This window comes from Gracilinanus agilis, chromosome 1 (genome assembly GCF_016433145.1).
Source record: "Gracilinanus agilis isolate LMUSP501 chromosome 1, AgileGrace, whole genome shotgun sequence".
NCBI classification, from domain to species: domain Eukaryota; kingdom Metazoa; phylum Chordata; class Mammalia; order Didelphimorphia; family Didelphidae; genus Gracilinanus; species Gracilinanus agilis.
In genome coordinates, this window is record NC_058130.1 from 526636162 (window position 1) to 526660613 (window position 24452).

A 24452-nucleotide genomic window follows, 5' to 3' on the forward strand; every position below is an offset into this window, starting at 1 on the left:
TTGCTTATTTTTTGTTCGTTGAATGCTCCTATCCCTTAGGCCAGTGATGGGTAAACTTTTTAAAGAGGGGACAAAGGAAAGGAAATGCTCATCTGTCTGTTTCTAAGGCAACTCTTTCAAAGTTTCATTGTATTGTATCCTACTCATTGTATTTGTCAGATTAGGAATAATGTTGCCTGTCCCGATAGAACATTTCAGGGGGCCCGCATCTGGCCCATTGACCAGAGTTTGCCCATCACTGCCCTAGGCCCATAACCTTAGATTCATCTTTGCTTCTTCCATCCATCACCATCAGTATTCAATCAGTGGCCCAGGCTTACAAATTCTCTTTCCACATTGTCTTTCAAATCTATACTCCTCTCACATAGTCACGGTTTAATTTCAAGTCTTCATACTTTCCTTGACAGGACTATTGCGGTATCCTTATATTTGGTCCATCTCTTTCTAGTCTCTTCCCTCTACAATTTATTATCTAGACAATAGTCAAAATAAATTTCCAAAGGCACAGCTTCAATCACATCACTCATAATCATTAGTAACTCCCCATTACCATGAAGATGCAACCAAAACTTTTTTGGCTTTTCATTTAAAGCCCTTCACCATCTAGTTCCAACCATCTTTCCAGATACTTTGTATCATCCCTCTTTAGACATCCTCCAATCCAGCCAACCGGGTTATCTTCATTACTGTTCCTAAAATTTTGTATTTTATCTTCTACCTTTGTATATTTATACAAATTATCCTCTTTTCTTAAAATGGATTTGCTCTTCAATTCCAGCTCCCATATTCCTTAACTTCCTTTAAGGTTCAACTCAGTTAAAAAAACCTTCTAAAGGAAGCACTTTCTCATCCCTCTGGTTATTAGCATTCTTTCACTCTGAAATTATCTTGTATTTACTTATATGTATATATGTAATATTCCAACCTCCTCTCTCTTTTCCTAGTAAAGAGAGAATCCTTAAGGGTAAGTACTCTTTTGTTTTGTTTTTCTGTTCTTTAGAGCTTAGCAAATAACTTGCACATAGTCAGTGTCTAATAAGTATTCATGGAATTGAATTGAATTGATAGTTCTTTTATTATATCGTAGGTACTGAATAAATTCTTCTTGATTGGTACCCATTTCCATTTTTGGAATGAATTTGCTTGCTTTAATACATCAAGTTAAAGCTATGTTAATTGAACTTTATAATAGGTATTAGTGATTTTAATAAGTGATTTTAAAAATTTTCTGATATTTATGATATATCCTAAGTCACATATTTTGGTAAAAGCATCCTCTGTGATCTTTTCCATTCTTTTTATTTCCCATCTTCTTATTATATAAAAGGAAAAAAAACACTTGCAATGTCTTTAAAATGTTATTACCTCCAACTTGATTTTTAATAAATATGCATTTGAATTTAAGCTGATCTGTGTTTTTCAATTTCATCTTCTTAAGTCTCCTTACTAGTTCCTTGTATGGTATCACATACAAAGCTTATAAAGTCCAAATGTTAATACAAATCCTGTCCTGGCTTCCATGAGTTGAAAATGTCTATCTTCTAAAATTGCTTTGTATTTATTTTGTTGTGTACATGTTGTATCCAGTCCCCTGGAATATAAACTGTTTGATATTGAGACTGTTTAAAGTTGACACTTAACATAATCATTTTCAAACTTAATTATAAATCACTATAAAATGCCAGCAGCGTTGTTTCATATTGTGTCTGTTTGTTGCCCTGCTCCTTATTTTATCTTCAAATATTTTGGTGATGCGATGGTTTAGTTGGAACTGATGTCAAAGCTTTCTAAAGATTTTTCTTCTTTTTTTAGATGATTTGTGAGAAAATGATACCATATTTTTCTATCAACTTTCTATATAATATTTTGCAAACAAACTTATATTCTAAACTGGTATTTTCTTGGCTGCTGCATATCTATTAGATCATTAGCTCCTCTATTAAACTGTAAACTGCTTGAGTGCAGGAGCTTTTCTTGTTCCTCCATATCTCAAGCTCTTAGCACAGTACTAGTCAGTACTTAATAAATGCTTATTGACTTGACTGTGTGTCCACCTTTCTTGAGGAAATTATTTCCTGATATAGCTTCTCTCTATATTTTCATTTTGTTGTATAATTAGTAATAATTTTTTTCATTTCTTAGGCAATACTTTATAAATTTGCATGAGTGCCAGTGTTCTTAATTTACTAATACTTTTCTTAGACTTTGCTGGATACTTGGTTAATTTTTGGAATATGTATTAGTCAAACATATACACTTATCATCCGGTTTAGATAAGCTGTTGTTACTTTCTCCAAAAAAGGGTTATATTCCACTTTATATCATTTAGGTATGATCTATTACTAACTTCATGCAAATGATTATTTAATATAATGAATGGAAAACAAATATTGTAATATTGAATCTTATTTAAATCTGTAATTGGAATTGCAATTTGATAAAATTGCATAAATTGATACGATTGACAAATTGCATAATTTACCAATTGATAAAACTTGATACAATTGATAAAAAGTAAACCTTATCAGGTGATGTAGTTTTATAATTACTCTTCTCCTTTTATTCTCAGTCCCCTACACATAGCTACTCAAGTTATGAATCTGGGAAGAATGAGAGTGTAGACAGAGGTGCTGAGGACCTTTCAATGAACAGAGGAGACGAGGATGAAGATGACCATGATGAGCAAGAAGATTCTGAGAAAGTCAATGAGACAGATGGAGTGGAAGCTGAGCGACTGAAAGCTTTTAATGTGAGTCTTGCCATGCTGTTGTGTGGTTTCATTTTATCAATTTATTTTACATGTTGTTACTCGGTAAATGTGGATATTTTAGACGCATGTTTGTTTAATTTACAGAAGGATTTTTAAAGTACATGAAACACTCTTGGCCAACCAGACACCAAAATTGCTGTGTTTTGTTTAGAATTTTAAAGCCAAATGTCAGCTGAAAACTGGAGTTGGGTTGTGTGAGTATGCATGTTTATCTAGTGGATGAAGGGGGCCACAGCTTGTTCCTCTGAAGAGTACAACCGTGATCAGCTATTTTTGTTGCTTTCCCAGCTTACCTAATTATGCATGACAAAACAAGCAATTGCTAATTTTCAAAAAGTAGTATTTTTCAAAGTACCAAAACTACTCAGTGCAGTTTTAACTTGTAGCGGTTGTAGTTATCATTAATAAAAAATGTTATGGGGTGCTCAATTTTACAGCTTATTGTTGATTATTTCATAATTTCTATACACAAGTCTATTCTTTTCTGTCTCTGTCTCTGTCTCTCTCTCTTTCTCTCTCTCTCTTTCTTTATTCGGCCCTTTAGAAAGCCCTTAAAGAGTGTTTGCTTAAAATTTCTGGCTCTCCATTGCAAAGTTCTTCAGTGCATAAACCAGAAAATGGTATTTTCCTATCAGTAATCAAGACAGGAAGCTAGAAAGAGAAGAGAGCAGCCCTCCAAACCCTTCTCCTCTGTCTCCCTCTTGCCAACAGATGTTTGTCAGGCTGTTTGTAGATGAAAACTTGGACCGAATGGTCCCAATCTCTAAGCAGCCCAAAGAAAAGATCCAGGCTATCATTGACTCATGCAGGCGACAATTCCCTGAGTATCAAGAGCGTGCCAGGAAACGTATACGTACTTACCTCAAGTCCTGCAGGCGGATGAAAAGAAGTGGTTTTGAGATGGTGAGTTTTGACTTAAAACACAGCCCTAGATTCCATCAAAACCCCATATGTAAATCCATGACACTATTTTGTTTTCATCTTAGTGTCTTTTTTTTTTTTTTTGTAATGTCAGGTCAGAGTTTTTCCCCACCTTTCATCTTTCCTGAATTTTTTTCCCTTTGTTCATTCAATGAGAAATGCCTTGTGAGGATACAGCTCACAGGTACTGTCTAGTATCATTCCATAGAAAATGAGGATGAAACGAATAGAAACCAATGGGAAAGAGCATCTCATTCATATTTTTTTTTCCTTTCTGTCACTCCTAAACCAGATATGAGGTTCATCATCTTGAAATGAATCTGAATTTCTTTAGGACTTATCTGTTAATGGCTTTTTCTGAGCAGAGTGGAAATGGGAAAAGTGTTGGACAGATCCATCTAAATAATACACTTTCCATATGAATGGTTAGCAAATAGCAGATCTTGAAAGTAAAAACAAGAAGACCAGAGGAATAAAGACTAGTGAAATTAGGGCTTTGTTGTGCTTGGTGTGCTTGTACTGTGTTTATGTGTTTGATAGTCTGAGTTTTTCACAATTCTGGACAGAGAAAAAGATCAGTTTGGGCTGTCAATGGATGTTATTGGAGGATGGAGATTAGACAACAGTGCTTTAGTAAATATTGTTCTATATATCTTCTAATTGCCCATTCCACTCCTGAAATTTAAATTTATACATATATGTGTAATATTGGTTAAGAATAAAATTCTTGTATTTCTATTTTTTTTTCATTTTGGAGTACCCAGGGTGTGTATACATGCATATGTGCATGCACACACACACACACACACATACATACACATAGATAGCCTATGTTTCTGTAAATAGACGTGATAAACTCTAAGAAAAGTATTACTTTATGAATTTTGACATATTGAAAGCTTTTAGATATGTCTGTTATTCAGAAGCATTATTGTAATGCCAGTATATGTTATACATTGTTGGTCTTAATAATTCTAGGTAAAAGTAATAGTCACCACGCTTATGTTTTAAAATTGTTTCCAACTTAGCAGTTTTTTTGTAAATTATCTTATAAATCTTACAAAACTATATTTTTCCTAGTTGCAAAAAAAACCCCAACCTTTTTGTATTGGTCCAGTGTTTTTGTTCTTGTTTTAATTTCAGTATAAAAAGAATATTGCTGAGCTATTTGGCTATTCTTAAAACACCTAATAGTAAAAATAGTGTACTTAACGGCCAGATATGGAAAAATGGAGTTATGTATTTAAAAAGAGAGGGAGATTTATCTAGATTTTAGTAAAGCATTAAACAAAGTCTGATATCCTATCCTTATAGACAAGATGGAGAAATGTGGCTGGATGATATATTGTTGAATTCAGAACACTAATTAGTGGATATCAACATGGTAGGCTTCTAACAGTGTGATGTGGGGATCCATCTTTAGTCCTGTGCTGGTAAGCATTCAGCATGCTTTGAATTAAAACATAAAAGATATACATAAAAAAATTATAGATGGCAAAAACTAGGAGAAATTGATAATACAAGAGGTTGCAGAATCAGACTCCAAAAAGATCTCAATAATCCTGAATCTAACAAGTTTAATTTAGTTATAATAAATTAAAAGTCCTTTATGTAGGACTTTAAAAGATTATACAAATAGAGGATGGCAGATATGACTTAACAGTAATTCATATGCAAAAGATTTTCATGCATCACAAACAAACAAAAACCTCCTGCTATCAAATAAGTATAATGAGAGAGTCAGTGTGATATAGTGCATAGAAAGCTTATCTCTAAGTCAAGAAGATCTGGGTGGAAGCCATTCATCTGAACCATACTGGATTTGTTACCCTGAGCAATTCCTTAAATTTCTTAGGTACCCAAGGGAAATTCTGAAAGATTATAAATTGCAAAACCATTACTATCAACACCTCTAGTTTTCTCACCAGAAATTCCCTGTGTCGATGAAATCATAAATTTGTCTGCCCTCTACGTGCCCCAATAGTGATATAACCTTGATTTCAGATAATTCTTAGCTGTATTTAACTGACATACCCTAATTCTAATCATTTAACCATTCTTACGTTAACAAGTATAACATTTTAAAATATAGTGTGGCATAATATATAAATTAGAATAAAGTGTTAGGCTAAGAGTCTAAAAGATAAGGATTTAAATCCTGATTTAGACTCTTAGTAGCTACATGTCCCTGGCAACTCCCTAGGATTTATCCGCAAAGTCATTTCTTACCCTGAAGAAATCCCAGACATTTTGCCTATTTAGCAGGATTTTTTAAAGTCTAAAAGTTGAAATATTTGCTTCTGAAATCGTATATTCTTTATGTGGATCAGCAGTTAGCAGCAAAAGCATGATCATAAATAGCTTTTCTTTACTCCTTGTAGAATAAATAGTTTTCTTAAAAGGAAAAGGACGGGAGTGTTCACGATGATGATTGCACATTAATATTAATAATAATAATAGCCCTCTCTACCTCCTATCTCAACACTGCAAAATATTCTACCTCCCTTCTTATTTCCCCCTTTACCAACAACCCCTCCCCCAAGTCATCCTTTGTGAATCCATGCATATCCTTATTTATCTCTGTATCTCTTCTAGCCTTTGATATGGTCCACTGAAACTAGCTGGCACAAAAGAAATTCTTTTTGAGTGGAGAGATGAGTGAATGGACAGTTAGATCTTTTTTAAAATGCACACTTCCTCTTAAAAGAAAATTGCTCTGAAAAGCTTACAAAGAAATATTTATAGTTATTATTTTTACAAGTTGATGTTGAAGATAAAGTGTTAAAAAGACTGAATTTTCTTTTTTGTCATTTATTGTTGATACAAAAATGTCTACGGTTTATAGTAGTCTGCCTGGTTGAAAGATTTGCATGTAAACACACACACACACACACACACACACACACATATATATATATATATATATATACATATATATATATATAAACATTCTATTCTCCATATCTTCAGCCTCACCAAATTAGCTAATCTGCTTACCAGCCCATTGTATTTGTGGGTCAAGTAATTTACCTAAAATTGCATAGTTATATTTTATGTTAGGCTGATTTTTAACATTAAAAAATTCATTGATGAATAATCCAAAAAAATTGAAATACAACATTAAAATTTTCAACTTTTAAGAGAATGATAAAGAGAAGAAAAATCTACATGAGAATCAGATGTGAGTTCGAAATCCACCTCTGAAGCAAGTGAAATATTTGGCTGAAGAAAATCACTTTACCACTCTAGGCTTGGTTTTCCTCATCTATAAAATGAGGAAGTTGAATTATATAATCTCCAAGACCATTTCCAGCCTTGAAATTCTGTTATTCTAGGCAGACAGCTCTCCAATCTATGCCTCTGATCTTGACCTTTTATTTGACCTCCAGTTGCAGGAACTCCCCAATGGTTTATAGAGTCAAGTCATTACTCTTTAGATTGACATTCTAGTCCATCCAGAACTTGAAACTTGCCTACTTTTTCCAACCTCATATCTGAATTATAAAAAACTTTACTTTCCTGGCATACTGGTCTACTCGCTGCCCTCCAAACATACATGTCTCAATATCTATGCTATTGCAGATAATGTTTCCCCTTCATAGAATAACCTGCCTATATTTCTTTTCCCGTCCATTGTGACCTATCTGAAAATAGCTCAGCCATTCTAGCTCATACTGATCTCTCTGTCCTCTTATTCTCCTTCAAAATGTATTGTCTGGACTGTTAAATTGGCTCTTTAATATATGCTGCTTAATAATATCTTTTGTATTGTTGTATTGTACTGTGACTGAACTTTTAAAAATTGTTATTTATTTTTATATGTTATTTATCTCTATATGTTATTTCACTAATTAGATTCTAAGAACAGGGTGGTGTATTCTTTGTAGTTCTCAGTAAATTTATTTGGAATGAATGCATGAATGAATGAGTAACATGTAAATTAAGTATGTATAAATAAAGATAAATAATAAATATATCATTATTTTGCTGCAAGAATATTTTTCATTTAAAACATTGTGACATTCTGTTGTTTGAATTCACTGAAATATAACAGGTAAAGTACAAATGGAATAGAGAAATTATTCTAGATAGTGATATATAGTTTGGCAGGGTTTTTTGGCAAGCATCTTGATCATTGTAAAGATAACTGAGCAGCTGACTATAAATAACCTTTCATTTAAACTACAGTTAATATATTAGAAATGTTATCTTGATTTGTATCCACAAAGCAACATTCACTAAATTATGTTTCACAAAACATTAGTGTTCCATAATCTGTGGATGGTGTGCCATCATGAGATATTCTTGATTCTACCAATTTTTCCTCTAAATATTAAATTATCTATATATCTGATATGCACTATAATGATTTTAGTAGGGAAAAAAGGTTTACTTTTCTCTATTTTGTTTTAAAACTTTCTCAGTCCCAAAACTCTTCTGTACCCTTAGATTCAATGGATTTTTTGAGTTCCACTGATATATAACTAGACCAAAAACATTCCATGACTAAGTTAACTCAGGAAGAATGGATGTAGATTGTTATGTCTTTCTTTTCTTTCTAATTGGGTTCCTCTTGAGAAGTGTTGCTTCAGTTTCTTCTTTGAGACACACTGGCCAGGAGCAGTAACCTATTTGGGGGCTCAGACACTGTCCTTTTATATGTTAAATTAGGCATCAGACCTCATTTTCTCTTATAGGAAATGGAAATGGTTAGATTTGTACCACTCCACTAGATCACAGAACTGTATAAAGAAAGTACTTTTAAAAATGAAAATAATTTAAAATATGAATTTATTCCTTTTAGTCTTATGAAAAGATAATTCCAGCTTATATCTCTTCTTATTTTATACACCAATGTAATAGAAGGTAAAACTTTTCAAATGGAAATGGTAATATTTAATACTAGCATACAGTTAATAGTAAGTAAGCATTTGCCAAGTGCCTACTATGTGCCAGGCAATGTGCAAAAAACTTCATATATAAAGAAAGGCAAAAGTCAGGCCTTGCTCTTAAGGAGCTCACAGACTCATGGGAGGGACTGCATGAGAACAAGCAAGGCAAAATGGAGATGATCAGCTCAAAGAAATCACTAGCCTTAAGAGAGATCAGGAAGGGCTTCTCATAGAAGATAAAGTTTTGGCTGTGATCTGAAAGAAGTCAGGGAAGCCAAGAGGTACAGATGAGATGTGAGAATATTCCAGGTAGAGGGGACAGCCTGTAACAATGCCCATAGTTGGGAGATGGAGTGTCTTGTTCAAGGAACAGCAAGGAAGATAGTGTCAATGGATTAACCAAGTATATGGAGCTGGGTAAATTATAAGAAAACAGAAAAGTAGCCAAATTGCAAAGGCATTTGAATGCCCATCTGAGGGTTTTATATTTGATCATGGAGGTGCTAGGAAGCCAATGGACTTTCTTGAATGAAACTGACATCATCAGATCTGTGATTTAGGAAGATTAATTTGTTAGCTAATTAGGAGATGGACTAGAGTGGGGAGAGACTTGAGGGAGGGGAACCTACCTGCAGACTATTGCTAGTAATACTGGCTACCTCTAGGTGTGAGGTGATGAGGATCTTTACCAGGATGGTGGAAGTGTCAAAGGAGAGAAATAGGTACATAATAGAGCTGTCATCAATGTAAAGTTGACAGAACTTGGAATAGATTGAATAGTAGGGATAAAAAAATGAGGAGTGGAGGAACTGAGTCAAAAGGACTGGCTGGAAGGATGCTGGTGCCCTCAAGTTTACTAACTGTCCTAAAGAAGTAGGAGGGAAAGATATTGAGTTCAGTTTTGGACTTGTTGAGTTTATGGTCTCTGTATGGCATCAAATTCGAAATGCCTGATAACCATTTGGAGATACAAGTCTGGCACTTAGAGAAGAGGGTAGGGTTGGATTAGTAGCTCTCAAACTTATCAATGTAGGGACAATAATTTAAACCATGAAAGCAGATGAGATTGGCAAGTAAAATAGTGCAGAAAAAGAAGAGAAGGTCTAGGACAGCCTTCTGAGCCACTTAACATTATTAATACAGATAAAGATCCAGTAAAGAAGACTGAAGACAGGTAGAAGGACCAGAAGAGAATAGGATTACAGAAACCTAAAGATAATTCAAAGATAAGTGCTCCAAGGAAGGAGAAATTTGTCACACTTATGAAACAATATCACTGAATCACAGACATTTTTATGAGTTAGAAGAGACCTCAGTAGCAATCTATGTCATCACTGAACATGAAAGGAGTGTTCATAAAACATAACCTATAGGCATCACCCAGGCTCTCATTGAAGAACTCCAAAGGAAGGAAATTCACTACATCTCTAGACAATCTATTCATCTTTTAAGTAGCTCCATTTATTAGGAATTTGGGTTTTTCCTCCAAATAGCAAAACTAAACTAGCTTTTTTATGGATTCTACCCCAAGAATTCATACTAAGAATCCTAACATTCTCCTTATGGACCATTTGGCCTTTGTTAATGAACAACCTATAAACATGACCCCAGTACGACTCCTGAAGAAATTTATTTAGTCATTCAATTTATGGCTCATGGCCCTCATATTAATAAATTATGTATATACATCCATGTATGTACATATGTCTGTAGAAAAAGAGTTCAATATAATCTCATGTCAATGGAGTTCTCTCTGACACACATGGACCTTGATCATGAAAGTAAACATCCATACATGTGTCCTTTGTTTTACAAAACCAGTAGAACTCACTAGCAGGAAGAGACATATGGTCATGTTTTTCCCTACATTTTTAGCCCTACACTGATTCTCTATTAAACTTTTTCATCATTTCTCAATGTAGAAAAAGAAGCATTGTATCTTAAATTACATATATACAATACGTGGCTATAATATAGACTATAATATATAAATGTATGTTAATATAATATGTAAATCTAAACATCTATGCACATATAGAGGAAATAAATCTGCTCCTGAGGACTATTAATCTGTCCTCATTAGAATTTAAGAACATACTTAGTCAAGTAGCCTTTAAATGACTGCTTAGATAAATATTTTTAGTTGTTAATTGGCTCTACAGGGGTCCTTTGAATTTCACTCTACTTCTGCCATTTCTATGAAGGTTTGTTTTGGCTCCAGAAAAAAAAATGTATGCAAGCCATTCAGATATGTAAATTGAATGACATCTGATTAAATGTGTGAAGAAAAAACAACTTCCTGAACTTTATGTTCAAATCTATGGATCTGTACGTTCAAAGGATCATTGGTAGTCTCTCTTTTGGCACAACTCTTAGGATTCAATCACATTTTATGCATTGTTGACAACTAAATAATGAAAACTTAATTATTATTTGTCCAAGGAGTAATCATGCTTACTTTTTTGTTTATTAAGAGATCCACTATTTTATTGAATCCCAATCAACATCGTCTCAAGGGATCTCACCTAAGTGAGGTGAGTTTAGGAGAATCAGCTGCTAGTTTCAGTTTGTCTATAAATTGGGAGAAGCCCCCGAGGAAGCCGCCTAGAGATCTTTTTAAAATGTGTTCTTTTAATGTGAAAATAGCATGGTGATGGAGAACGTTCCTCCAGGCTTCACACAAGATTAGCAAGCAAGTTTCAAAGTCATAATTATGCTCAGTCATACTATTATTGTTATCAGAAGTTGCAGTAGAAAACTCTGAATTTCCACAAGCTAGTTTCTTTGTTGAGTGGCTACTTAACTAAAACTGAGTCCCATGAACTTTTAATAGAAGGAGGAAATCTAGCTCAAGATACAGATCTAGGTAGAGCTACATATAGATATGTCTCCACATAGAGACATATTCTCTATAGAGAGATATTCATTTCTCTGCCTACTGTCAATAGAGCATGTTTTGAAGGCACATTAGGTAGTATTGTGGATAGAGCACCGAACTTGGAAATCAGAATTAGAACTGAGCATCAGACATTTCCTGACTGTGTAACCCTGAGCAATACACTTTTCCACTGCTTTCTTCAACTTCTGCATCTGTAAAATGGGGATAATAACACCTACCCCTAGAGCAGTGTGAGAATCAAATGCAATAATGTCATCTTGCTGTAATACAGATGTCATGATTTCCATAATCACGATCTTAATCCATGATTATTCCAAGACTATGTTTTTGTTCAATGAGTTTTGAATGAAGTTGTTTCTTCAATAAGAATATCTAAAGGTATCTTTCCCCCACAAGAAATGACATAATATATTATAATTATCTTTCTTGTATGTCTAAAATAACATCATATTCTTAATGCAATAGTACTTCCATGAGAAAAATCATAGGAGATAGTATAAAATTACTCTTTTGGTGGAAAACAAAATAAAAACAGGCTATGAAAAATAATTCATTTTTTCTTTTTTTATCCTTAGCATCACATAGGTCACATAGCAGAATTTAATAAATACTTGGCTCTGTGTGTAGATAACTATGTCTTTATAAATAGTGTTTGTAAATTGTAATTTTGTTGTAAACAAATTGTAAGTTTATTGTAAGTAAATGTGCAGGTAGACATAGCTAATCCAACCATATTTGAGACATGTTCCATTTTTCCATGGGTTGAATAATTCATAAAAGTGTTTTTTACCTCAATGTATCACAGTAGGTTTTTTGTGAATAATTAAGAGTATTGGGGAAATACTAAGGTCCCTCTGAAAAACATGGAAATTTTGAAGAGTATTTTGGCATTCAGGGGATCCTTGTATTTTCTTGTATTACTAGAGTTATTATGAAACTTTAATGACTTGTTGAACCTCTATTTGTTCACATATATCTCTTTAAGATCACAAATATCTATAAACAGAAAAAGAGAACACAGAGGCAAGTCTGATAATTTGCAGTTGTGATTCATATGTGTGTACATATATGTATATAGAATATATATGAAATCTAATTTTCTGAATATTGGGAATGTTATTGAGTAAACTTTATTTCTGTAAGCATTTATTAAATGCTACTGAATATGAGACACTATTCTAGTTACTGAGGATACAGATTAAAAGTGAAACTTTTTGTCCTCTAAAAAGCTTACACTAAAAAGCCTAACACCCTAAGTCCCAAGCACATTGAATCATATTTGGACTTATTCCTTTTGCACCTAGGAATAATTATGGTTGGTTATTTAAAAGGAAGTTCACTCTAAGAGTTACTAATGAAGAAAATTAGACCAACCATTATTTGAAAGGTGTGAAGAGAGATATAAGATTCATTTTACTAATTTGCTGACCCTGGTGCCTTTTTGCTATTTTATGGATTCTAGTTGTGAAATATATTATGTACCATACATTATCTTCATTCTTCCATTTTAAAAGCTACAGTAATTGTTAAAGTATAACTTTGTACCTTAACTATTGATGTTGCTTTAAGTAAGCATTTGATTGAGTTTGGGCTTCCTGGGAATGGAGTGTTGGACGTGTAAAATTCACGAGTACTTGGGAAATAAAAATATAATGGAATTCATTAATGTCCAAGAATGATGTATCAAGGCATGAATCCATCACTAACTGTACACAAAAATAACCTTTTTTTTTCAATGAAGCTCTTACTGAACAACTCAAGAGTTTATAAATTATTTTTCAGAGGAAATACATGTCTCTGCAACCAGGCTTGTCATGCTTCACATGGCCTGTATCCTTGAACTTTGCAATTCGTGTTTACTCTATTGTTCATCACCATTAGCCTTGTATTGTTTTTTTTTAATCTTATTAGCATGCTTTGGTTTCACATTACTGACATTTATGGATTACCCCCACTGCTGGAGAGGGTACTTGTAAAGCTAAGGAGAGAATGACCTCATCTGAAAGTACATGCATAATTCACATCTGTAGAACCATTTACCCATTTCTGTTTTTCAGTGTTTTTTTTTTAATCCACAAAATCTGTTTCCTGACCCTCCCTCTTCCTACCTCATCATAAAAAAATAAAAATAAACCAAAACCATTCATTGTATTTATTTTAATTGTAATTATTTTCCTGGAATATAAATGCTAAATAAATGTTTATTGGCTAACTGATAGATAGGTATAGTCAAGCAAAATAAATGTCCTCATAGGCTGCACACAGCTGTATTTTTATATATGTGTGTATGTATGTGTGTTGAGCCCTTAATCACCTCTCTGTCAAGAGTTGGATGGTGTGTTTTATCATCAATCCTTTGGAATAATAGATGGTCATTGTATTGATCATAGTTCTTAGAACTTTGAAATTTAATTGTCTTTCCAGTTATTGTAAAAAATGTTCTACTGATTTTGCTTCCTTTATTCTTCTGTCTATAAAAAGTTTTATAAAATGGTTCATTTATATAGTATTGATGTCACAGTATAAATTGTTCTCCTTATTCTGCTCATATCATTATTTATCAGGTTATAAAAAGAGTATGAAATTATTCATTTATATGCAATATTGATGTTATGGTACAAATTGTGCTGATTCTCCTCACTTCAATCTGCATCAATTCTTCTAAGTCTTTCTATATTTCTTTGAAATCACCTATTTTCCTCATTTCTTACAGCAGCACAATAACACTCTACCATATTCATATACCACAGTTTATTTAACCATACCCCAATTGAAAAGTACCCTTTGGTTTCTAGTTCTTTGTCAACACAATAAGAACTGCTATAAATGTTTTGGGACATAGATTGCCTTTTTCAATATGTTTTATCTTTTAGGGGAATAGGCCTAGCAATAGTAGAGCTGAGTCCAAAGACAAGCACTGTTTTACTATTTTGTGTGTATTCTAAATTGCTTATTTTAATTAACATTCTAGCTACCTTTGATCCCATTTATGGAAAAATAGAAGGTGCTTGTTTCCTTTCTCACTGACAGTTCCCAATTTCCTTTCTAGCTCAAAATCTATGACCTCAGACACAAGAATTTCCATCCAATATTTAGATAGTAGATGTCCTTTTAATGACTAGTAAGTCATTAGTAATGAAAGCATTTTTGTATATTATTCCTTGGAAACAGAAAATTCTTTATTATTACCAAAGTACTCAGCCTACTGTCATAATCTATATAGTAAGTACCAACTGTGTCTCTCTAATCCTTTGTATGAATTAAAGTTATGTCAGATGGTCCTAGATCAATTAAAATTAATGGCATATATCAAAATGCAAAATATAAAGGACCTTAAGATCGAGAATTAATTCATAGCCTGTGATTGTTCTTTTGCCTTAAATTAATTAAAACATTGGTTTGCATTAGCATATCATTAGAAAATGCTTGCCTCTGAAATCAAAGCTTCTGGATTCAAATCTTACTTTTGATGCTTATGATCTGTGTCACCTAGGACAACTCATTAACCTTTCTTGACCTTACTCTATAAAATGAGGAGGTTGGGCTTGATGGCCTCTGAGGTCTTTACCAGCTCTACATCAATATGATCCTGTGATAATTCTAGGGCCCTGGAACAGGTCTGGTCAGGACTTACTGGTGGCAATTTTCGAAGATTAGAAAGGTTTGTAAGTGTGTGTTCACTAGTGCCTTAAACAGAAGCATTCCATTCTTAGTCGAATTTTGGCTTCTTGCCATTGTAATAACTCTGCAGTGAAGAGTACTTATAATCACTTAGGTTTATATGGCATTCTATGGTTACAAAGCATCTGTCCCAACAACTTTGTGGGACAGGGTAAGCAAATTTGTCTCTCTCCTTTTGACTGAGAAGACTTTTTTTTAAAAAATGAAGTAGCTACCACAGGGATACAAAATTAAAAGTTTCAGAGCAAGAACTCAAGCCCAGGTCTACTTGCTACTGAGTTAAGTGCTCCTTTCACTACTGTTCAAAAGTGTGCTTTAGACATCTCCAACCAGCTTGAATAGATTGTGAAATTCTTAGTGTTGGCAATTAGACCTCTAAATTGGTAAAAGCTACAGATCAGGGTTTGATTTGTTATTTCATTAATTGTTTAGACTTAAGAAAGTGATGATGAAAATGTTAATAATGTACATTAAACTTAATTTGTTGTATATACTTTTTGAGGAAGAGGAAGAGAGTTGATTGTTAAATATTTACCAGAACATTCTTAGCACACTGAGATGGAGAGAAGTTGCAGAACCAAGGGAGAGAGGGAGAAAATTCCTAATCTTACTAGTGTAATCGGTGTGAAGCCTTTGGAACATTGCACCCCTTCTCAGAATAATGTTTATAAATGCATTAAATAAAATACATAGGATTACAAAGGGGAAAAATATCAAAATATAATTTAAAAGATTTTTTAATTATTTCACAGGCCCTTGGTTAAAAAAAAAAACCCTGCCTTACATTTTTATATGACCTATGGAATATAATATGTAGAAATTCACTTCTTCTACCTTTAAGTAATAGCTACAACTTCAGTCTTCAATTAAAGAGAGACTTTAAAACACTACCAGGTTCACTGGGACAGCTTTACCATATGCATAATGACATAATCACCATTGATTCAAATATAGGTAATTAACAGGAAAGAGCAGTGCTGAGGAAAGATGCCCCCAGAAGCAAGTTGAGAATGACAGCTAATTATGACCAGTTAATTAGTGAGCAGTAAGTAGTTAATTCTATCTACCTCATAGGAGAAAAAAAAAATAAAGGTAACTAACCTTCCCAATATCAGCACAACTTTGACCACACACTCTGCGATACTCAAATAATATTTTAGTTCTCTTTCCTTATTTATGGTTTTTCTTAAAACAGTTTATTCCCAGCTGAACTAGAGTGTGACCAATATCCTTGAAAGAGGAACATGTTTTTCCAGGGTTTTTGCCAAAGTGCTTTTCCTTTTATTTAAATTGTCCTCTTTATCTTGTCATTCCCTAAAAGCTTTTGTTTCAATGGTCACTTTTTTCTGGTATATGCAGGCACTGGGCCTGATCAGCAGCATTCCTTGCCAGTCAAGAGCTGCCGCACTTGGTCCAGGGTAGGCATTGATTCATTATGCTAATTACCTGTCAGGAACCCTCAGAAACAGTGACATTCCAATGAACTCACAATTGTCCATGGGAATAAAGAAGACTAAGGGGGAGTAGAGACAAAGGAAACACACAAATCTCATTTTAGACCATTTTAACCTCCTCCATAAATGTTTTATAATGAGAAATATTTTTTAAATTTCTCCTGAAATTATATCATCTTGCTTTGATTGCCCCAGAGAAATGAAATGGGCCAAAGAAGGGAGACAAATCTACGCATAGTAACAAAAGGCTTAGCTAATCAAAACTGTATAATCAGCTCCAGAATAATTAATAATTTGGAGTTGGGGGAGGGCATAACGGGTGTTTAATGCTATCTTTGGATATAAAACTCTGACCTCAGGGGTCTATCCAATAGTGGAATCATAAACGTGCTATTCATTATAGCATCCATTATCAACCCTGAAGCATCTCTTATTTAGCCATTTTTTATGTTAAAGATTCTCGTGCTTATTTTTTCTGACTACTGAAAATAATCTCAATAATTCAGATTCCACAATGTATTAGTCTTATTTTTATTATTATTTAGAAGCCTGTGGCAAAGTTGCAAAGCATGATGGATCCTGTGTCTCTGATTCCCTTAGGTTGTGTGAGCTTGTTTTTATGTCTTAATTCAAGTTCAAAAAATTCAAGTCATTTAACTCAAGGGCTCAGGACTTCTGATTAAGCAAAAATTGGACTGCAATTTGTATACACAAAATACTTTAAGTGACTGTTTTGAGGTGGGGGCTTCTTTTTTTAATAAGCAAATTAATAAGATAAACAATATTTCAGAGTAGTATTTTACCTTAAAAAAGCCTGTTTTGAAGAATTTAAGCATTCGAAAATAGATTCTTCTTATTAATAAATTTTGATTATCCATAAAAATCACATTATTGCCAGGTCTCTATATTTTTCAAATCAAATTTACATATATACGTATATTCTTAAAAGTAATAAAATTATATTTTAAACAATTCCACAAGGCATATTTCACTCATTTAGACTGGCCTTCTTTGTCCTAATTAGTATGAATTAGCTTTGCTGTAGCATTATTTTATATTGAAATGTTGCAGTTTTATAATTGTTATTTTTTAAAAACCTTACCTTCTGTCTTGGAATCAATACTGTGTACTGGTTCCAAGGCAGAAAAGTGGTAAGAACTAGGCAATAGGGTTTAAGTGACTTGCCCAGGGTCAAACAGCTAGGAAGTGTTTAAGGACACATTTGAACCCAGGACCTCCCATCTCTGGGCTTGGCTTTCAAACCCCTGAGCCACCCAGTTGCCACCCAGTTTTATTATTATTTTACCTGTGATTTCATGAGTAGGTATCACAAGTCTTAGCAGCTGTTTCATAAGGAGATACCTTTTGTCTTCATAATTTTTAGTTGTGAATCACATTTGCTATGTGATTATTTAACCTCAACATAATATTTAAGCTCCTTATGATAAGCAGTTTAAAAGTAATGCGAAGATGCTGATCTTTATTTGGGCGTTAGGGTGATCTAATAAAAACAGCACTGCCTTGAGAATCAAGAGACTTGTGCTAATTTTACTTTTGTCCCCAACTTGCTACATGATTAGAGCAAGTTATTTTATTTCTTGAGGCCTCATTTTCCTCATCTGTAAGATTTAAATTTTATCTCTAAGATCTCATTCAACTTTAACATTCTACGATATGAAATTAAACCAAGAGCAGCATAAAACATAAGGCCATGTGTGACTTCCCAGACCTATTTCTTCAGATTTCAGGTGTCGCACATTTACTCATTCTGTTTTTAGGTGAAACTCTATTAAACCATTCCTAGAAAATATTATGTGTAAGAAGATTTCCTAAATAGGAGATTCCGCAACATTTTTGCATTTGTCAACTTCAAGAAGTTTTTCCTATAATTTAAGATATTTTACAATCTGTTGTTGTTGGGTTTTTTTTTTTTGCAAAATAAAGATGCACTACAAATAAATATCTAAATGTACAATATATTATAATCATTTTTATTCAAAGTAAGTTTTACATTTTAATTCATTGATTGTACAGAATATATCTTAAGGGACTCTTATTTCTGTCCATTAATCTCTTTCAATCAGTTTAAACACCTCAGCTTTTAACAAAAACTTTAATAGGGAGACAGAAGGGAAAGAAATTAGAAGTAATTCATGAAATTTTCCTTTCTCTGATTGGTTTTAGAGAATTAAGATATCAAAAAGAGATACTTGTAACCAAAAGAGGATCTAATAGTTTAAATCTCTAAGGCAAGAGTCGATTCTTCACCATTTTTCTGTCATGAGGCCTTTAGAAGTCTAGTGAAGCCTATGAGACCCTACCCTGAATAACGTTTTAAATGCACCATATAAAATACATGGAATTACAGAGGAAATTAAAATTTAATTAATATATCAAATTAATTAAATACATGTATTTAACTCATATTAAATATTAAAATATGGTTATCCAAATTAAAATACTAAATGAATATACAGTTTTCTAAAATATTTTTTAAAGTAAGCTCACAGACTCTAGGTTAAGAATCTTTATTCTAAAATGATCGTTCTTTGGTATGATATTGATTTACCTTAATAACGTGTTTCTAAAAATAAAATAAAATAAAATAAAATAAAATAAAATAAAATAAAATAATCACTCCCAGTCCCAAAAGAGTGTAGGCAAAAGCATTGAGATCAGGAAACCATTTCTGACTCTTCCGCTCCCAAGTTGGCCATATGCTCTCCTCAAACTGTTATAGTTGTGCCTAACTCTTGGCATGTTATATACTCATTAGAACATAAACTTCTTAACAGAAGGGAGTGTTAATTATTTTATCTTTTTATGTCCAACACCTAGCAGAGTGCCTCTCACCTAGGAGATGTTTGATAAATGTTGATTGGATTGAACTAGAGGTGTGGTGAAGGGAATGGTAAAGGAGACAAGGATGACCCTTTCAGTTTCCTCTGAAAGCTAAAGATCAGTGGTTTATTCCCTGAAAGGAAAATTAAAATTGGCCATATTTTAAGGAACACCTTAATTTGATACTTTTCTGATTAAGAAAGAAGAATGAAATGAAAAATAGAGCTGGTATGTGTTTTAAAGTTGATCAGATACTTCTAGAATGTTTTAGTTTGTTTCTCCAAAATGCCAAGTATATAGTAGGCACTTAATAAATGTATATTGACTTAAGTAGAACAGTACTGTTTCTATAGGCTGCTTCTCTGCTTCATCCCTAACATTCTAGCTTCCTCCCTTCCATATCATTTTCCCTGTACCTTTCTGTGGTCTCTTTGTCTTCTTGTAGAAATAACTTCCAAAACACCCTCCCAAACTCAGTGATGCTAATTGTATTCCTCTATTGTCAAAACTATATGATCATCACTTGAGAAATTTTTCTGGCTTAGTAGGTGAGTAGAAATGACTGTGTGCAGGGGGAGCTTTTTAGCAAGGATGGCTACCCTCTCGATGAAGGCATTGGGCAAGTCTGCTGACTGAACCATAATAGTTCACAGGTCAGACCATTCATTTCTGTCTAGTATGAACAGAACCGTAACATAACTTCCATACCATCTATCAAAAAAATAGTGGCCAAACCTAACTTTTGTAGAAACTGGAATTATATAACTCTTACATTGAGATATGTCTCTAACATTTCTCTTGAGAAGAGCTAGCAAACTGAATGTCTGTTAAGAAAATGTTAGAGCTTTTAGAGGGGGGAAAAGCTTTTTTCTATCAATTACAGCTTTTAATAACTTACCCGCATTGTTGATTAAAGCTTAATGGAAATAAAACTGAAGAAAACACATCAGGTACATTAATTTCCTTAAACTGCTCTTGTATTTTGGAATTGTGTTCAGCTCCAACTTACTTTTTTCTGTTATTTTTGTTCTATCTCTTGTCTCTTAATTAAGAAAACTGGTTTAGCTAGTCATTAAGTCCTTCGTCTTTCAGCAAGAGGATTTTGTGTGTAATTACAGAAAAAGCAAGAAAAAAAATCTGTTATGTGGTTTTCACAAATTGATATGGAGAGTAGCATTGCATTTATAGCTAACATTTAGGTGGCAATTCAGCCAATGAGTCATTCTTTTCTATGTGGGTCATAAGGAAGTTAAATTTCACATGTGTAAATATTATTAAATTTTGTAGTGTGAATTTATATGTTTTAAAACTGCCTGTCTAAAACCTGGAAACATGTCCAAATTGCACTAGAATGGCCATCTATTAGTGTGTCCAAATAGATATAGGTTCATTTTTTAAAAATCATTTCAATCACATCAATCATGCTGCAACCAAGATTGTAAATATTCATAACATTTCATATCAAGAATGTTCTGAGTTGGTCTGACAATCTGTTATGTTTTCAGTGGTATTTGAGTCCCATCCCTTGTGTTTTTATAAGTTTAAAAAACACTGTCATCTGCTACAAAGGAATTAAAAATGAATTTCTAGTTTTATTAGAAATATTCAGATAGCAAGGTTACTGCTGTGATGCTTCAAGTGTGACATTGCCTACAGAAAACGCAGCCTAATGAGCCAAACTCAATACTCCGGACAATGGTGCTGTGGGGGAAAATGATGGATCTGTGTATGCACTGCAGCTTTAACCTCTAACTAGTTTTCATTTTTCATCTTTACAATTTCCATTTCCTCCTTCTGTTCAAATAAATTAAGTTACAATGAATGGATTCTCCTGCACATGTGACTCTTCTGTGAGCTCCTCTAAGGAAATCATTGGTTTGTTAATGAGCCAATTAATAATGTTTATTTCTTCTTTATTTTCTCTCTCTTTCTCTTTTTTTTTTTAGTCTCGACCTATCCCTTCTCACCTTACTTCAGCAGTTGCAGAGAGTATCTTGGCTTCAGCCTGTGAAAGTGAGAGTAGAAATGCTGCAAAGAGGATGCGTCTGGACAGACAGCAGGTACCTAGGTGTTTGGGGATCTGCCATATTCCTAATTGTAATGCATTGGAGTGAAAGTCATTTGTGTAATGCAGAAGGGTGAATAATTTGGGATTTGTTTAATATGGAAACTACTCATGATAATTTTTTTAAAAAACAGGAAAGTGTTTTTTATCTTATAAGAAGAGATTTCACAAAGTATAAGAGTTATAAAATAAAAATCAAATAGGGGCTATGAACCAACAATAAAAGAAGGACAATATAAAAAGTGAATAATTTCTACATCTGTTTGCCTTCTATTTCCAAGACTAATTGCTTGAGCAAAAAAATGTATGTGTGCAAACCAATAGTTTAGGGATGGAAAACGTTAGGCCTTTGATTTAATTTCTTCTGCCATGACAGATAAATACCACAAGTTGGCTTTCTCATTTATGCCTGTAGGTGTAAAAATACAACATAGACATAAAAGTATTTACTACCAATAAAGTAAAAAAATTGAAAATGAGCATATTAGTCCATCAAAGACCATTTTTCTGTGTGTGTGTGAGTCTTTTTATGTGTTGCTTTCTTTCTGTGTTTATATATAGTTGTACATTTGAAGTCTCTGTCACCATCTCTGTGAGCAGGAAACTTCATGTGAGGATCTTTGTGTGTATTACACTGGTTTTCCTACAGTTTCCCTTTATCAAATCTCTCTTCATTGATATTTTTTTCTCTATCTTTCTCCTTCCTGTCTCCTCTTAACTAGTAGTAAGATAGAATGAATGTCCATTTTAATTATCAAATAGAATTTAATGTTCCCTGCCCTTAAGTGAAAAGATATCAGCAGAACATTTGATATTGCTCTCTCAAAAAGAAACATTAAATTGATTTATAGTTATATGGCCCCAATTGTTTCTCTCCTCCACCTCCCATTGGCTAAATGAACCTCAATAGAAAATTACATTTCTCACTCCTGCCATAGGAAATGTGTTAAAATCTGTAATTCACAACAGGGAATTCATACTCAACAAATGCATTTCTTTGTCCTAACTAGACTGAAGACCTTAACCGAGTGAAAACACATAGTCTCAGTAATAAAAGAGTAGATCAAAAATAATTTCTATTTTGGCTATTCATTTCTATTATTAGTTTTAGCATTTATTTGTTACCTATAAATTAAAATAAAATTATAATGCCATTATGATGTATTATTTAAACTAATTTCCCTGGACACAAAGTTCATTTTAACAAAACCAGCCTAGCAGGAGAGAAGTTGATGGAATGTTTCAGGTTGCTCAGCATTAGATTTGTGATGCTTCTGGTAGGCTGGGGAGAAGGTGGTAGTAATGCTATAATGACTATGATACTGTCCAGGAAAATCTCCAGAATCTGATACTACATGGGCTACAAACACAATCACGTGATCCCATAACTTGGAAGTGGGAAGCAACACCCCCTATTCTTTCTCCCTGACCACATTATGTAGACTATCTATTATTAGGTGGACAACATCCTTGAGAGATGTGAGGGTCATCTTCTATTTGGGATAAAATATCTGGGGAAATATAGTCTGCCTTACCTCAAGAGAAAGGAGAGAGGGACTACCAGACTGAGGGTATAGCAAGGTAATCCAAGTTCTGAAATACACATATCTATTGCTATGTCTGATAATGAAATATCTAACAAAAGTGCCTCCTTGGAATGTAGCCCCTCCATAATAGAAACATTATTACATATCCTATAAATAGCAAAATGCTTCAATGAAAAGGCAATGAAAAGAACAAGTATATGGAATAGTTTGCTATTAGAAAATGCACATGAACTTCCTCAGGTGCATAGAGTTCTCCTGTGAAATAGCAACTTAGAAGGAAAGATTGAGCTCCATGTTTATAATCAAGAGAATTATTAATACAAGGAAATGCTTCAAGTCTTAATAACATGGATTTCAGTAAGATATTTTGCACTTTTAACAATATCCCTGTGGGGAAAAGGGAAAGATATAAAGTAGGCAGCTACCATTATAATCGGTTAGTCTTGGAAATTCTTTAATGACTAGACCCCAAGGGTGCTGATTAATAGATTAATGAGGAAGTGTGATTTAGTAGAAAGTGCACTGGAAATGAAGGTAGAGAGCCTATGTTCAAAGTACCAGCAAAGCCAATGTCTGTGAAATTACATTCAGATTATTTCACCACTGAATTTCAACTTCCTCTTCTATAAAATGAATGGGTGGGACTACATGTTCTGTAAACTCCCATTCACTTCTGTGTTTTGTGTCTCTGGAGGGATGTCACTAGTGAAGGGACATAAAGATCCATCCCATAAAATTTAAAGATATCCACTAAGTTTGGAAGTATATAGTCTTCTGACTTGAAGTGCTCAGCAGCTGAAGGAAGTCAGTTACCATTACTTTTTTTGCTATGCCCATTTCTCTCTAGTCTAGAGAAAAGTAGGATCATAGATTTTGTGCTAGAAGAGAGAATCCAAAATCCTAATTTTTACATATGTGAAAACTAAAGAGATAAAATAGCTTGCTCAGTGCAGTACCTAGCACTTAGTTGGTAATGTTTATAAACTGATTCACTGATTTCCTCAAAGTAATATAGATGGTACACATAGATAACGGCAGAAACAAAATTTGAACTCAGGTCCTCTGATTCCAAATTCATTGTGCTTCCCAGTGCACTAGTTAGCACATTCAATAATAGAACTTCAACTCAGTTTCATAACTTCAAACAATGGGTCAAATCTAGTAAGAAGAAATCTAGCACTGTTATATCCAGTCTTCTATTTGTGTTGGGAAAAAAAATGATCAGTGAGGACTGAGAAAAGGCCATTAGATTTGGGAGTGACAAGATCATTGATAAATTTAAAGAGAGCAGTTTCAGGTAAGTGATGAGATCAGGGGCCAGAAGGTAGAGAATTAAGAGAGTAGGAGGAAAGGAAATGGGCATATCAATTATAGATGCCTTT

General features: G+C 33.5%; 1 protein-coding gene across 6 annotated transcripts in view; it reads left to right on the top strand.

Moving 5' to 3' along the window:
• NOL4 (nucleolar protein 4) overlaps window positions 1-24452 on the top strand; it is a 436338-nt gene that overhangs the window by 326174 nt on the left and 85712 nt on the right. For 3 of the 6 annotated variants that reach the window (XM_044658027.1, XM_044658028.1, XM_044658029.1), the window contains 2 exons: window positions 2570-2749; window positions 21405-21518. In XM_044658027.1, coding sequence (XP_044513962.1) covers window positions 2570-2749; window positions 21405-21518 — 294 coding nt within the window. Of the gene's footprint in view, window positions 1-2569; window positions 2750-3481; window positions 3674-21404; window positions 21519-24452 lie in introns of all 6 variants that reach the window. The other 3 variants (XM_044658025.1, XM_044658026.1, XM_044658030.1) reach the window with 2 other exon arrangements.